Source organism: Globicephala melas, chromosome 1 (genome assembly GCF_963455315.2).
Source record: "Globicephala melas chromosome 1, mGloMel1.2, whole genome shotgun sequence".
Classification (NCBI taxonomy): Eukaryota; Metazoa; Chordata; class Mammalia; order Artiodactyla; family Delphinidae; genus Globicephala; species Globicephala melas.
The window spans coordinates 177628097-177641287 of record NC_083314.1 but is presented as its reverse complement, the minus strand read 5'-3'; the positions used below and the strand labels follow the sequence as shown (position 1 = coordinate 177641287).

Genomic DNA, 13191 nt, shown 5'->3' with positions numbered 1-13191 from the left:
TTGGACTTGATTGTCATAATAACCCTATGAAATAAAATTGCTCTTCCCGTTTTGTGGATGGTGAAACTGTAGCTCAGAGAGGGTCCATGGCTTGCCAAGGTCACACAGCCAGTGAGTGGGAACCACGAACCACAAGGTGCTTGTGGGTTAAGCGTAACTGTGCTGAGGATTGGAGAATATCTGGTTTCTTAGCACCTCACCTCTCAGCCTCAGACAGCTGCTGGGCTCTCAGAGTCCTCCGACCACAGAAAGGGTTTCACAATCAGGAAGGAGACTGTCCTGCTGGGCGTCACCACCCCAGTCCCTAAAGGAAACACCCAGGTGGTGACTTGGGGTCTCCTCCAAAATTGTGGCCCATAGAGCTGAAAGACCTGGGCTCTGCTCCCCCAGGAAAGTCTCCATCTATCTGAGCCCCCGTTTCCTCATCCGTGAAATGGGTATAAAATCACTTGTTCCTCCTACCTCCTGGACTGCTGGTAGACTCCGGAGATAACAGCAGGCACAGCACTTGGGAATCACAGCGGCTGTTGTGTTGTCCAGCATGGGGCCAGGCAGTGTGTGAGGGGTGGCGAGAGGCACCTGCCTTCGGGGGCCTTGCCCCTGACCATTAGCGCTCTACCCAGGTGGACGACTAAGACTGGGGAGAAAGCCTGCTCCCGAGTAGAGATGACTGTGCGGCCACAGGAGCTGGAGGGTGGAACGGAGCAGAGGGGAGCGGAGATGCCCGGCAGCTGCAGAGGGCTGGGAGGTCCACGGTGTTGTCTTTGTTTGACTGATTAGGTTTTTGAATGTTTCATAGATGTGTGATGATGGTGAGACGAATGAAATGGAAATTGAGGGTGCCAGCCCGTTCGTCCCCAAAGCTGCTACATCCTGCTGGAGACGTTGCCCCAGAGAGGGGACAGTGTAGGGGGACCTGCCACGTGCCAGGACTGTCCCTTATTCCTCAGCCGGACAAGGTGTGCAGGTCGTCCGTGTTTCCGGGCAGCCTGGCAGCTAGCTGACTGTCCCCTCCCAGCGTTGGGTGGGCTGGCCGAGGGGTCGTCGTCGTGCTCACCCTGAGGTGCCCCCTGCAGGCCACACCTCATGGGTCTTCTGGTCCATCCGGGGCGCAAGCTTGCCACCGAGCCTTGGGTCTCAGTTTTCCGCCTTGAATCTCGCTCGGGACTGATCGCACAGTGTCGGGGAGGAATTCAAGCAGGGGCAGTCCGGAGCCATGACTGAGAGCCAGGACCTCAGAGGGGATCTCATCTGTGGAGAGAACAGAAATCTTCCCTCTGGCACCTTCCTTGTTGTTCTGTTTATACATTCGTCTATTCTTGTAGGTATGTGTGAGAGCTACCTTGTCAGCTGTGGCACCGTTAACATCTGGGCGGATCAATCGTCATGGGGGCGTCCTGTGTGCATTTAAAGATGTTTGGTAGCATCCCTGGCCCTGTCCACCAGATGCCGGGTAGCAGCATCCCTCCCCTCAGATGTGACAACCCCAAATGTCTCCAGATATTGCCAAATCCATGCCCTGGTTGAGAACCACTAATTGAAACCCTGATGTTTCAGCTTTGAGACGGACCCCATTCCCAGCTCTTTCTCCCTCCCTGGAGCAGGCGAGGTTCCCAGAAGGGGTCGCCCTTCCTGCTTTCCCGCCCACTCACTTCCATTCTTCTACCTGGAGAGGCCGACTTGGGACCCGGGACAAGTTACTTGACCACTCTGTGCCTCTGTTTCCCCGTCTGTAAATTAGGGCTAACAGAGAACCCATCTCGTAGGAAGAGTAAGATAGTTGATATACATAAAATATTTAGCACAGTGCTGGGCACCACATGTGTTGTTCTTATTCAACAAATATTTATTTTTGTGATGCTAAGCCGGGGCTGCAGCAGCGAACAGGACAAGGGCCCTGACCTTGAGATCTCACAGCTCCTGAGGGACGCAGATGCACGATTCTGTGATTGTGATTCAATATGACAAGGGCTGTGATGGGCAAGCATGGGGGGCTGTGGGAGCCCACAGGAGGGACACCTCATCCAGGAGTTAGAGAAGGAAGTCTTCCTGGAGGAGGTGATATTCCAGCTAGGATCTGGAAGGTGAGTACGACTTAGCTGGATGCAGGAAGGGGAGGAATAATGGTCTGGATTGTCTATCTTTAAAAAAAAATTAATGCTTTCCTGAAAAAGAAATCCAGTTTAATGGGCTGTAGTAGCAAATAGGACCAAACCAGGTCAAGGGATCCAGGTTTATACCCCCTCTGAGATCCCTGACACAAAAGTTCTCCGCACAGTGAGGCCGGAACAGGTGCCAGGTGCAGAGTTCCAGCCTGGAGGGGAGCCGGACCTACTTCCTCTTCCTTCTGTAGGTGACGGTGGTAACTTGGTACCAGAACCCCCCCCCCCAGATGCTTTTGCGGGGAGCATAGTGCCCGGGGAGGCAGGCGGGGAAACGGTGAAGCTGCCCTCTGCACAGCAGTGTCCATTCCTGGCTCGCCTGCCCATCCAGTGGGGGTCCTGAGGGCGGGCCTGCCCGGTGCAGTGTCTCAGAACCCCGCTTGTGGACGCTTCTGCCGGCCCATCGCCTCCGAGTGGAGGGAAGGGGGTGGGCAGAGCATGGTGGCGCTCACTCCGGTTGTTCAAGGTGCCTGGAGAGGCGGTGCCAGCACGAGACCTCCCGGGTGCTGTCTGGGTACCCACCGGGCTGGGCTCCTGGTGATGCTGTGTGTTATTCCTCTCCCCACACAGCTACAGTCTCCGCCTGGCATCTCGATGTCCTCCGCCAGCTGCCCCGTACATCACCAGGCAGTGTAGGAATGTCAAGGCCACAGCTGCAGCCCAGTTCCAGGGATCCCTCTTCAAAGAGTAGATGCTTCGCCTGCTCCTTGACAGGTACGCGGAGGGTGGAGCAGCTTCCGGTGGCTCTGGGGGCCGAGGGGCAGGGCTTGGATTTGGGGGTGGGCTGTGCAGGAGAGAAGGGGGTGTGCTAGGTGGGGCAGGGGGCCTTCCTGCAGGGAGGGTATATAGTGGCTGAGAGTGTAGACCCTGGACCATCTGGTTCAAATCCCACCTCTGCCTCTTACGGGCTGGGGGACCTCAGCAAGTTACTCTGTCTCTCTGAGTCTCAGTTTTCCCATCTATAAAATGGGGATGACAGTAGTATCTACTTAATAGGACTGTGAGAATTACAAGTGTCAAATGTATGAAAGCACTTAGAACAGTGCTTCACACAGATAAGCACCGGGTAAGCCTAAGTATTAGCGATCGTTATTGTAATAATAATAATGACAATAATACTCAGCACTTAATTGAGACCTTCAGCGGCTTTACGGCCAGAAAAGGTCTATGGAGTCCCTATTCCCACAGTGTATTTGAAAGTGGAAGTAATACTAATTCATAAAGTATAAAAACTTGGATTTATGTGGGACTAGAAGTCTCCTTCCAGATTTTCTGATGGTGAAACCTGAATTCATTCGTGGATGCTGGACTTTTCCTCTTGGGGGGCCGGGCTTTGCCAGTGACCTTGAGCAGGCTTGGGTTTCCCTGCTGGTGACATGGAATGTCTTTTTTCGTTGTGTCCCCGAGACCAGCATCTCAAGCATGATTGGGGCACCGGTTAAAAATACAGACCCCAGGATCCCACTCCAATTCACTAAACGAGCATGCTGGTGAGCAGGGCCTGAGAATCTGCATTCGCAGGTGGCCCCGTGGCTCTGGGACACACTCAGATTCGGGGATGGATCCCTGCTTAACATGGCCAAGGTCACTTGGAATGAGACCGCGGCTGTTTAAGGCAAGATAGGCTGAATTCCGAAGCTCTGGGGTCTTTTGTGCCGTGCCTTCCTCCCTCACGCCTCTCCTCTCCTTGATAGCTCGCTCACTCCTCTCTCCCACAGCAGGTGGAGTTTCTGGGATTGGCCTTATTTCTCTGGGGGTTCACTCAGGAAGGGAGTGGAAATAAAACCCACTTTCCCTAGAGAGTTTGTGCTGCGCAGCTGGCACTGAGCCCACCTCCTGGGCACCAGCTCCTGAAAGGGGAGGTGAGCCCAAGTCCGGAGCGCAGTGGAGCAACGTTGCGTGGATGCTGCAGTGCTCAGGACTGGACGGCCCAGGAGACCATCCCCCCCCCCCCCACTTTACAGCTGGAAGGGTTGGGCCCCGGAGAGGAGGCTCAGCTAGAGTCTTCTGGAGAGCGGCAGGCAGAGCCAGGATGTGCAGTTCCCCACTCTGGGTCCCGTGCGTGTCCTGGGATCATCCTTTTGGCAGCTGCGTGGACGTTCATGATGATGGGCTGGCAGGGTGTGGCTTCCAGCTCAGAGCAGGTGTTCTTTGCAGCCTGAGGGAGAGGCGGGTGCAGCTGGACTGATTCCTGCCCAGACCCGGGTGTTTCTGTCGGCCACTGCAGTCTCAGCCGTAAGCGTGCCTTGCAGATTCAGGCCCTCCCCTGGGGCCCGTGCTCAACCCTAGATGAATTCTCTTCCCTTAGTTTCAAATGTGCGCAGCTTCCCAAGCTGGGTGCTCGGATGAATAGAGGTCCAATTTCATTTGTATCTGCAGCTCACAGCTTCTGTTCACTCACCAACAGTGAATGTTCAGAACTCAACAGTTTACTTTCAAAGTGACTGAAAATTGCTCCTTAAAATCTTATTTAACTTTTTCCCTAATTTTTAAATTTGTATGTATAATAAGTATGTGCTACTTATTATTTCAAAAAATGACTTTTTTTTTTTTAAACACCTTATACTATTTGTCTTAGTCTGCTTGGGCTGCCATAGTAAAATACCACAGACTGGGGGGTTTAAGCAACAGACATTTACTTCTTATGGTCTGGAGGCTGGAAGGCCAAGATTGGGGTGCCAGCATTGTGGGGTTCTGGTGAGAGCTCTCTGGCTTGCAGATGCTGCCTTCTAGCTGTGTCCTCACATGGCAAAGGGCGGAGGCTCTGGTGTCTTTTCTTATAAGGGCACTAATCCCTTCATGAGGGCCCCACCCACATGACCTCATTTAAGCCCAATCACTTCCCAAAGGCCCCATCTCCAAACACTATCATTTTTGGGGTTAGAGTACAATTGTGGTGGGGAACACAATTCAGTCCACAGCACTGTTTAACACAGTTCCAAAATGATGTTTTGAGATGTCACGGCAAAGGATTTTAGCACCGGAAGGGATGTGTAGGCAGATACCCTCACTTTACAGAGAAGGAAACTGAGACACAGAGGGGCAAGTGACAGCCCTGGGATCAGCTTTCTGATGCCCAGATGGATGATGGATTTTAAGTGGTCTGTGCCCACTGTACAGGCTCTGGGGTTTGTTCTGAGGAAAGGATGACATCCTCAAAGCACCCAGGACTGCCGTTCATCCTGCTGCCCTTGCCGGGGTAGAGGCTCTGTGGCCAGCTTACTGGACAGTCTGACCCAAGGGGGGGACCAACACAGAGGAGCTTGGCTTTTCTCCAGCACCTGCCTTCCACTGCCTCCCTTTTCTGCGCTCTCATGACGTCTCGGGCAAAGCCCAGAGCTCTCTGCTCACTTTTAGGTATAACAAAGTGCCACGTTGCCTCGTCCAGCCTGACACTCCCATTGCACATCCTATTTTGCCTCTGTCTCTTTCCCATCCTAAGGGGCCAGCCGGACTTCTGCCCTAGGGTCTAGGAGGGGAGGTCCAGGGCAGGGACTGGCACCTCTCACTGGTCTGGCTGCTGCCATGATCCTCCTCTTGGCTGTCACTGTTCCTTTGGCTAAGACTGGCCGGCCTTGGGGCAGACTTCCCGGTGCTGGCCCTCCCACAGGGTCGCAGGAGTGGGGTGTGTGGAGGGTCTCCGAGATAGGAGAGCGCCCCTCTGGCTCAGCCTCTGCCGACCTCCCCTCAGCTCCAGTCCCAGTGGTCCAGCCACAGCACCTGCTGCTGGGGTCTCCTTCCTGGAGGGCTGCCTCTCAGGTGGGTGGCTGGCAAGATGGCTTCTTTTTTGGATCTCACCCCATGACCCACAGGGGACTCACATATACTAGCCACACCAAACCAGGGGAATGCAGAGCGCTCCACGCTGGCCCGTCTCTGTGTCCTTCTCCTGCTGCTGCTTCTGCTTCGATGCGCGGGGCACATGCAGGCCTCCACCGGGCATGAGGCTCCTTCTCTCAAAGGCACCCTGCTCCGCTGCAAGCAGCTCTTTCCAGCCCCATCAAGAGGTCTTGGGGAGTTGGAACTGACATAGTGTAGTGGTTAAGAGCACACTTTCTAGAGTTGAATCCCGGCTCCAGTAATCCTGGCAGGTACTTCACTTCTCTGTGTTTCAATTCGTCCGTCTGTAAAGTGGGTTAATAATAATAATATCACACTATACCATTTTATATAAAGGACTTGAGCATCTGTGGATTTTGGTATCCATGGGGGTCCTGAAACCAATCCCCCTGTGGATAGTGAGGGATGACTGTACCTCTCTCACGGGAATATTGTCAAGATTGCGTAGGTTAGTGCAGTAAGTCCCCTACATGTGAACCTTCAAGTTTCGAACTTTCAAAGATGGGAACGTGCGTTCGCATGTCCAATCACATAAGTTAGTTCACGTGTCTGGCGTACATTGTCACGTGCGTGCATCCTCTGCAAGTGGCTGTGCTTTTGTGAACTTTACTGTACAGACTGTATAGAGTACAGTAGTACCCCTATTGCTGACCATCCTTCAGCTCTACCATCTCCCACCTCTTCTCCCTCCTCCAATCAGTAACTCTTGCCTGTTCACTTGATGCCAGCCCCTGCAATGCCAGCTGTTACACTGTACTATTGTACTTTCCAAGGTACTGTACTGTGAGATGAAAAATGTTTTAGTTTTTGTGTGTGTTTGTTTTTTATGTATTATTTGTGTGAAGAGTATTATCAACCCATTACAGTACAGTACTATATAGCCGATTGTGTTAGTTGGGTACCCAGGCTAACTTTGTCAGACTTAGGAACAAATTGGACTTACGAACTCGCTCTTGGAATGGAACTCGTTTGTATGTAGGGGACTTAGTGTACATGAGAAGCACATAGGAAAGTGCCTGGTATGTAGTATTGAATAACTCTTCCATAGATCAGCTCTGCTATTATTATTGTTCTCACTGAATGATTATATTAGTAGTAGTTGTAGTAATAATAATAGTAGATAGTAGTAGTAGAATAGTAATAGTAATGATGACCAGGTCCACTGGGTGAGAGAACTGAGCCCCTGAACTTGGCCCAGCGCAATTCCAGGCTCATACTCAACCCAGTGCAGCAAATGTCATGAAACAGTCACTCATGTGCCTGGCTGTGTGCCAGCTACCGTGACTGGGGTTTCCTTGTTGGAAGCATGTGAGCTAAGCCGCTCCCTCGGAACAGAGAGCACACACAGGCTCTGGAGGGGGCTTGACCTGGGTTCAAGTCCCACCTCTACTGCTGGTCATCAGCCTGACCTTGTAAAAGTTACTTCTCCTCTCTGGGCCTCTGTCTCTTCCATTTGAAATGGGGATGTGTGTCACCTGCCACAAGGGTCATTTTGAGTATTAGCATGAAATGAAGTGACAGTGTAATTACTTTGGAAAACTGTCTGGCAGTGTCTACTGAAGCTGCCCCTATGCATTCCCCAGGGCCCAACAGTTACAGTGCCAGGGGTACACTCAGCAGAAATGCATACACGTGTGCACCACATGTTCCTATATTATATACGCACACCCTACTGCCTAGAGTTTCCTTCCACTCGGCATAAACACGTACACGTGGGCACTGTATGCGTCTTCTAGACATACATAAGAACATTCTAGCGGCATTACTCATGATGGCCCCAAACTAGAAACTACCCAATTGTGCACGGGCAGGGGACTAGGCAGATGGAAGTGGCCTGACCCTGCACTAAACAGAGAAAGGGAAGGAAGTACAACCACGTGCTCGAAATGGGTGCATCTCACAAACACGTTATGCAGAAGAAGCCAAACACAAAAGGATATGTATTGATTGGTTCCATTTATTTAAGTCAAAAAATGGGTAAAATCAATCTATGGTGATAGAGGTTGGCAGAGTGGTTGTCCTGGCAGGGGGGGCGCGGTGAGGGTTGGTGGGTATCCTAGAAGGGGGCCTGGGTGGGGCTGACAATTGGTCGAATTGTTTCTCCATCTGGGTGTTGGTTACACAGGTGTGTTCACTAACAGTTCGTCAAGCCGTACTCTTCCATACGTGTGGTATACTTCCAAAAATAGTTTAACTAGAAAAATGAAGTAGAGGGATCATGGTTGAAGAGCCCAGGGTAGGCCCTGAATATGTAGCCGTCATTATTATTTTTCTTTTCTTTTTCTCCTCAGCACCTGAAGTGACCTGGAATCAGTGAAGCCAAAGGGACTGGCCTTCTGGCCTCCAGGGAGTACCGACCTATTCCAGATCCATGAGCCTGCAAGAGAGAGAGAGTGCGTGTGTGTGCGCGCGCGCGCGCGTGCGCGTGCGCCTGTGGTCTTCAGATGAGGGTCCCGAACCCCAGGGAGGCAGGAAGGCAGCTGATTGCACGCCGTGGATGACACCTGGGTGCAGCCCCTGGCCCATGTTCTGCAGCTCAGCCTTCCTGTTGGGTTGGGGCCCCTCCTACTATGCAATTTTCCAAGAGCTCCTTGATCCTGCTTTTTGCTTCTCCAGTTGTCTTTTGCCACGGCGGGGACTTGGGTCTGGCCCAGGGGTCAGCTCCAGCCCCGTCCGGGGAAGGCCTTCAGGAAGAGGCCAAGTTCCCCTTCCAGGCAGCCCCGCCCCTGCCTTCCCTCGCCCCCAGTGTCTCTGAGAATCCGTGGTGTGTAGACACTTCGGAGCCTTGGTGATCATCCCCCTTGGCCCTTGCACTTGGAAGACTTCCTTCTTTGCCTGAGCAATCTGAGCCGCTGGCTCTCGAGTCGTTTCCAGATTTGTCTTTCTCATCAGTCAGGCCCTGTGCGTCCAGGAGAAAGTCCTCATCTCCGTTTATAGATCGGCTCCTCCCGTGGGAGAGGCAGGGGACAGGATGCTGTGAGGGCGGTGCGGGGAGCTCTCCCGTGTGTGCTCTTCTTTGCCTCCCTTGGTGGGACCATCAACACCCTTAGGGTCTGAGCTTCTCCAATTGGCTGAAAAGGGAAACAAACAAGCAGAAATTGGGAAATGAAAAGTAAGCTGGAGGATTAAAAAGCCTAGGGGGGAGAAAAAGAGATTTCCGGAGGCCGTCTATCGCCTGCCAGGGAACGATGGACCTGGCTCCATCTCTGATGGAACAGTCCATGTCTCGGAGAAACGGGTGAGCTGAGCTAGGAGTTTGGACCCAGTTCAGTGAGGGTCTTGGGTTTTGTGCCTTTGGGGCAGACTCTCAGACAAGGATGTCTGAGACCACTTTGGCGCTGTGTTCTCAGCCCCAGTTTGGATGGTGATACGTCAAACCCAAAGCGGAAGGAGGGAACTCCTCAGAGTGGTCGTGCAAAAAAAAAAAAAAAAAGGGACTTTTTTTCAGGGCTACTATGGTTGATCTTGCAATTCTGTAAATATGTATGTAGACACTTTTAAAAAGCATGTATTTATGTCCCTGACTGTAAATGCCCCATTTTTAAAGTTTTATAACTTGTGTTATTTAATGAATTGGTCGACTGGCTGCAGTGTGCGATTTGATAACCGTCCAGGAGGAAGGTCTCACGAGAGCCTCACACGGGCAGAAAAACGCTGATCGTTGCCCTACGTCACAGTTTTCCTGTTTCCCACCCAGCTACAAACCGTGGTTGGTTTTAAATTCTCACAAACTGGAATCCTTTGGCCTACTCCTAAAACTAACCCTCCACAAGCATGAAAATCTGGGGCCGTTCCTTCACCTAACAAGACGATTTTTGTCCCCTCAGTGTTGACACTCGTGAACCGTACCCCGGCCTCTCAGTTCTTGAGGGTGTTTTTCCTTTCAGCAGCGAGGGAGGTCCACGAACCCCAAGCTTGGAAAGTCACCTTCAGCCAGTGGCGAGTTCTGGAAGACGTTGTGAGGCCTGGGGAACATTCATGTTTTGCACGTGTGAACGTGCTGGTCAGCCTCCAGCACTCAGACTGTGAGGAAAACTGTCACGAATGTTCTAATCATGAAAATGGGGGGGGGGTTTTAAAAAAAAGCTGTGTTTGCTGGTCAGTGAAGGTCTCCGAGCGTGGGTCTGGATTGCAGAAGAGGACATGTAAAGAAAATTAACAATAAAAGTGTAAAGCGCGATTGCGAGGAACAGGCGTGGGAGTGATCATTTTGGCTCCTGTGTTTCGTGTCTTGTGTTTTGGTGACTTCTGTGTCTGCGGGCTGGGGGTCCTTGGCGGCTCCATTCCAGCGATGAGGGAAACCTAAGGTTCCCAGGAAGCCCCCTGTGGAAGTACCCCACCCGGTGAGCAAGCTTACTTACCCTTCCTTCACATCCCCTCCCTCACCCGCCAGCCCGTGAGTTAAGCCCTTTGGCTGAGACGAGAAAGGCCTCCTGTGATTGCAAACATATTCTTTGCTTTAAACAGCTTCATTGGAGATGGAATTCACATACCGTACCATTTACCCATTTAAGTGTACAAATCATTGGTTTTTAGTATATTCACAGAGTTGTGCAACCGTCACCGCAGCAGTCAATTTTAGAACATGTTCAATCACCCCCAAAAGAAACTCCAAACCCATTAGCAGTCACTTCTTATATCTGCCCAAGCCCTTAGCCCTTGGCAACCACAAATCTGCTTTCTCTCCCTGCAGATTGACCTATTCTGGATATTTCATATAAACAGAATCATACAAAATGTGGTCTTTTGTGACTAGCTTCTCTCACTTTGCATAATGTTTTCAAGGTTCATCCAGGTTGTGGCATGTATCGGGACTTCGTTCCTTTTTACGGCCAAATATCCCATTGTACTGCATATGCCACATTTTATTCATTCTTCAGTTGATGGATTTTTGGTTTTTTTCCACTTTTTGGATATTAAAAAGAATGCTGCCATGAACATTCCTATAAAAGTTTTTGTGTGGACATAAGTTTTTTTTTTTTTAGTATATTGCTGGGAGGGAATTGGTGGGTCACGTGGTAAATCTATAGCTAACCTTTTGAGGAACTGCCAAAATTTTCCAAAGTGGCTGCACTATTTTACATTCCCACTAGCAGTATCGGAGGATTCCAGTTTCTCCACATTCTCCCCAGCACTTGTCATTGTCTATTTAATTTTTGCCCTCTTCGTGGGTGTGAGTACAAATGAATTCTTTTGAAGAGCTAACCGTCCTTCTGATCACACATCCTAGCAGAGTTAGATAAAGGCCCTTGAGAGGATGGGGTGAGGACAGGTGAATTATGATGGAAGGTGAGAGAGAAGCATTTTCTTGGGTTTGGGGTGGGTAGATGGTAGGAGGTCCCCAAGTGGTCTTTGCCCATATCCAAATATTTCAGAGGGACAGGAGGAAGAGCACAAAGTTTTGCCTTTTCACTTAAACACTTTCTCTAAAAACGTGATAAGATGTCATATTAGAATTCTCTAGAGAAACAAGAGATATATAGATATAGATATATTAATTAATTATAGGAATTGGCTCACAAGATTAGGGAGGCTGAGAAGTCCCATGATCTGCCATCTGCAAGCAGGAGACCCAGGAAAGCTGGTGGTGTAATTTTTTCTGAGTCCAAAAGCCTGAGAACCAGGGGAAGCTGATGGTGTGAATCCCAGTCCAAGGGCAGGGGATGAGATATCCCAGTGCAGGCAGTGTCAGGACAAAAGGGTGAATTCCTCCTTCCTCTGCTTTTTGTCCTGTTCAGGCCCTCAATGGATTGCGTAAACCCACTTACACCGTGGAGGGTGACCTACTTAATGTTAATCTCACCCGGAAACACCCTCACAGACACCCAGAAACAGTGTTTAATCCAGGCTTGCCATGCTGTGCTCAAGTTGACACAAAGTAACCCTCACACCTTACTTTCCACTCTCTGGAGAAAACTTACCTAGAAAGCAAACATTGTGGAACCTCCCAGTGAGGTGAAATCCAAACATCAGGCTCTTCCACCTTGGCTGACCCCTGGTCTGGGCCTGCAGAGATGAATTTCCCACAGGCCTGGCTATGGAGGGAGTGGTAGTGGGGGAGGGGCGGGAAAGTAGAGAAGAAAGGAGGCTGTTTCAGGAAGTGAAAGGGGCTGGTACAGAGCTCAGCCCTGGGTGATTTGACGGCATAGAGGTGGGATCCCTCACCAACCTGGGGCATTAGGGAGGGCTTCCTGGAGGAGGAGGCCTGTTGCTGACCCTGACAGTTCTCCTCACCTGATCTCCACATTGGGCTTTAGAAAGATTCATGGAGGTTTCTTAGTTATTGCAAGTAGCCTGGAATTAAAATAACAGTGTCCATTAATGGACCACTTTTCAGCTCCATCAGATACCCTCACACACATAATTCCATCTCATTCTTCTAATAAGCCTTGAGGTAGACTGAGCAGGTCTACTGTCTCTTCTACCAGGTGGAGCTCTGAGAGCAGGCAACTGACCCAGGTCACACCTGTTCAGTGTCAGCTGGGACCTGAGCCAGCCTCCGAATCCAAGCGCAGGGCTGTCACCCACAGTCACCGTTTACTGAGCACTGCCACATGCCACATATGCCCTGCACTATCCCTCTCCTGTCACAGCAGCTCAACCACATGGTACCTCGACAGCCAGTTCACAGATGAAGAAACGGAGGCTCAGACACGTTAAGCTATTTGTCCAGGGTCACACAGCTGGCAGATGTGGGTCAGGAACTGGACGCAGGCCTTTCGGGCTCAATGTTCACTATTTCCCAGTCTCCCACCCCAGCCCTTCAGTGCTCCTTCCACCGCTGCCCTATTGTTCTCCCAGCACTTCGAGGCACCTGCAGGTGGAAAGTCACTAGAGAGGTCAGTCCCCAGGCCTGAGAACACAGCAATGAGCTGTTGGACTTTCGCTCCACCCTCAGTGCGTGGCCATAGGAAGTATGGGTTTAGAAGCACAGGCTCAGAGGTCCCCAGGCCTGGGTTAAATCTCAGCTCTGTTCTGTACCGGCCATGTGGCCTTGGGCTGGTCACTGAACTCAGCTTGGTTCGTTCCTCATTTGTTGTACGAGGGTACGATCACTGTACTTGCCTTCCTGTGTTCTAATGGGTATAAATCAGCTACCACTGTGTCTCCTTAAGGTAATTTAACATACTCACCTCCGAGATCACCTGGCTGATGGTTAAACAAGAGACTCTGCCTCCACCCTCACATC

General features: G+C 51.1%; 1 protein-coding gene across 10 annotated transcripts in view; it reads left to right on the top strand.

Annotated features, from left to right (window-relative positions):
• PRDM2 (PR/SET domain 2) overlaps window positions 1–9447 on the top strand; it is a 117562-nt gene extending 108115 nt beyond the window's left edge. For 9 of the 10 annotated variants that reach the window (XM_030877922.2, XM_060310971.1, XM_060310929.1 and 6 more), the window contains 2 exons: window positions 2733–2876; window positions 8294–9447. In XM_030877922.2, the coding sequence (XP_030733782.2) occupies window positions 2733–2853 (121 nt within the window). In that variant the 3' untranslated portion in view covers window positions 2854–2876; window positions 8294–9447. The remainder of the gene's footprint in view (window positions 1–2732; window positions 2877–8293) is intronic. The other variant, XM_060310935.1, reaches the window with a different exon arrangement.
• Window positions 9448–13191: the final 3744 nt, after the last annotated feature.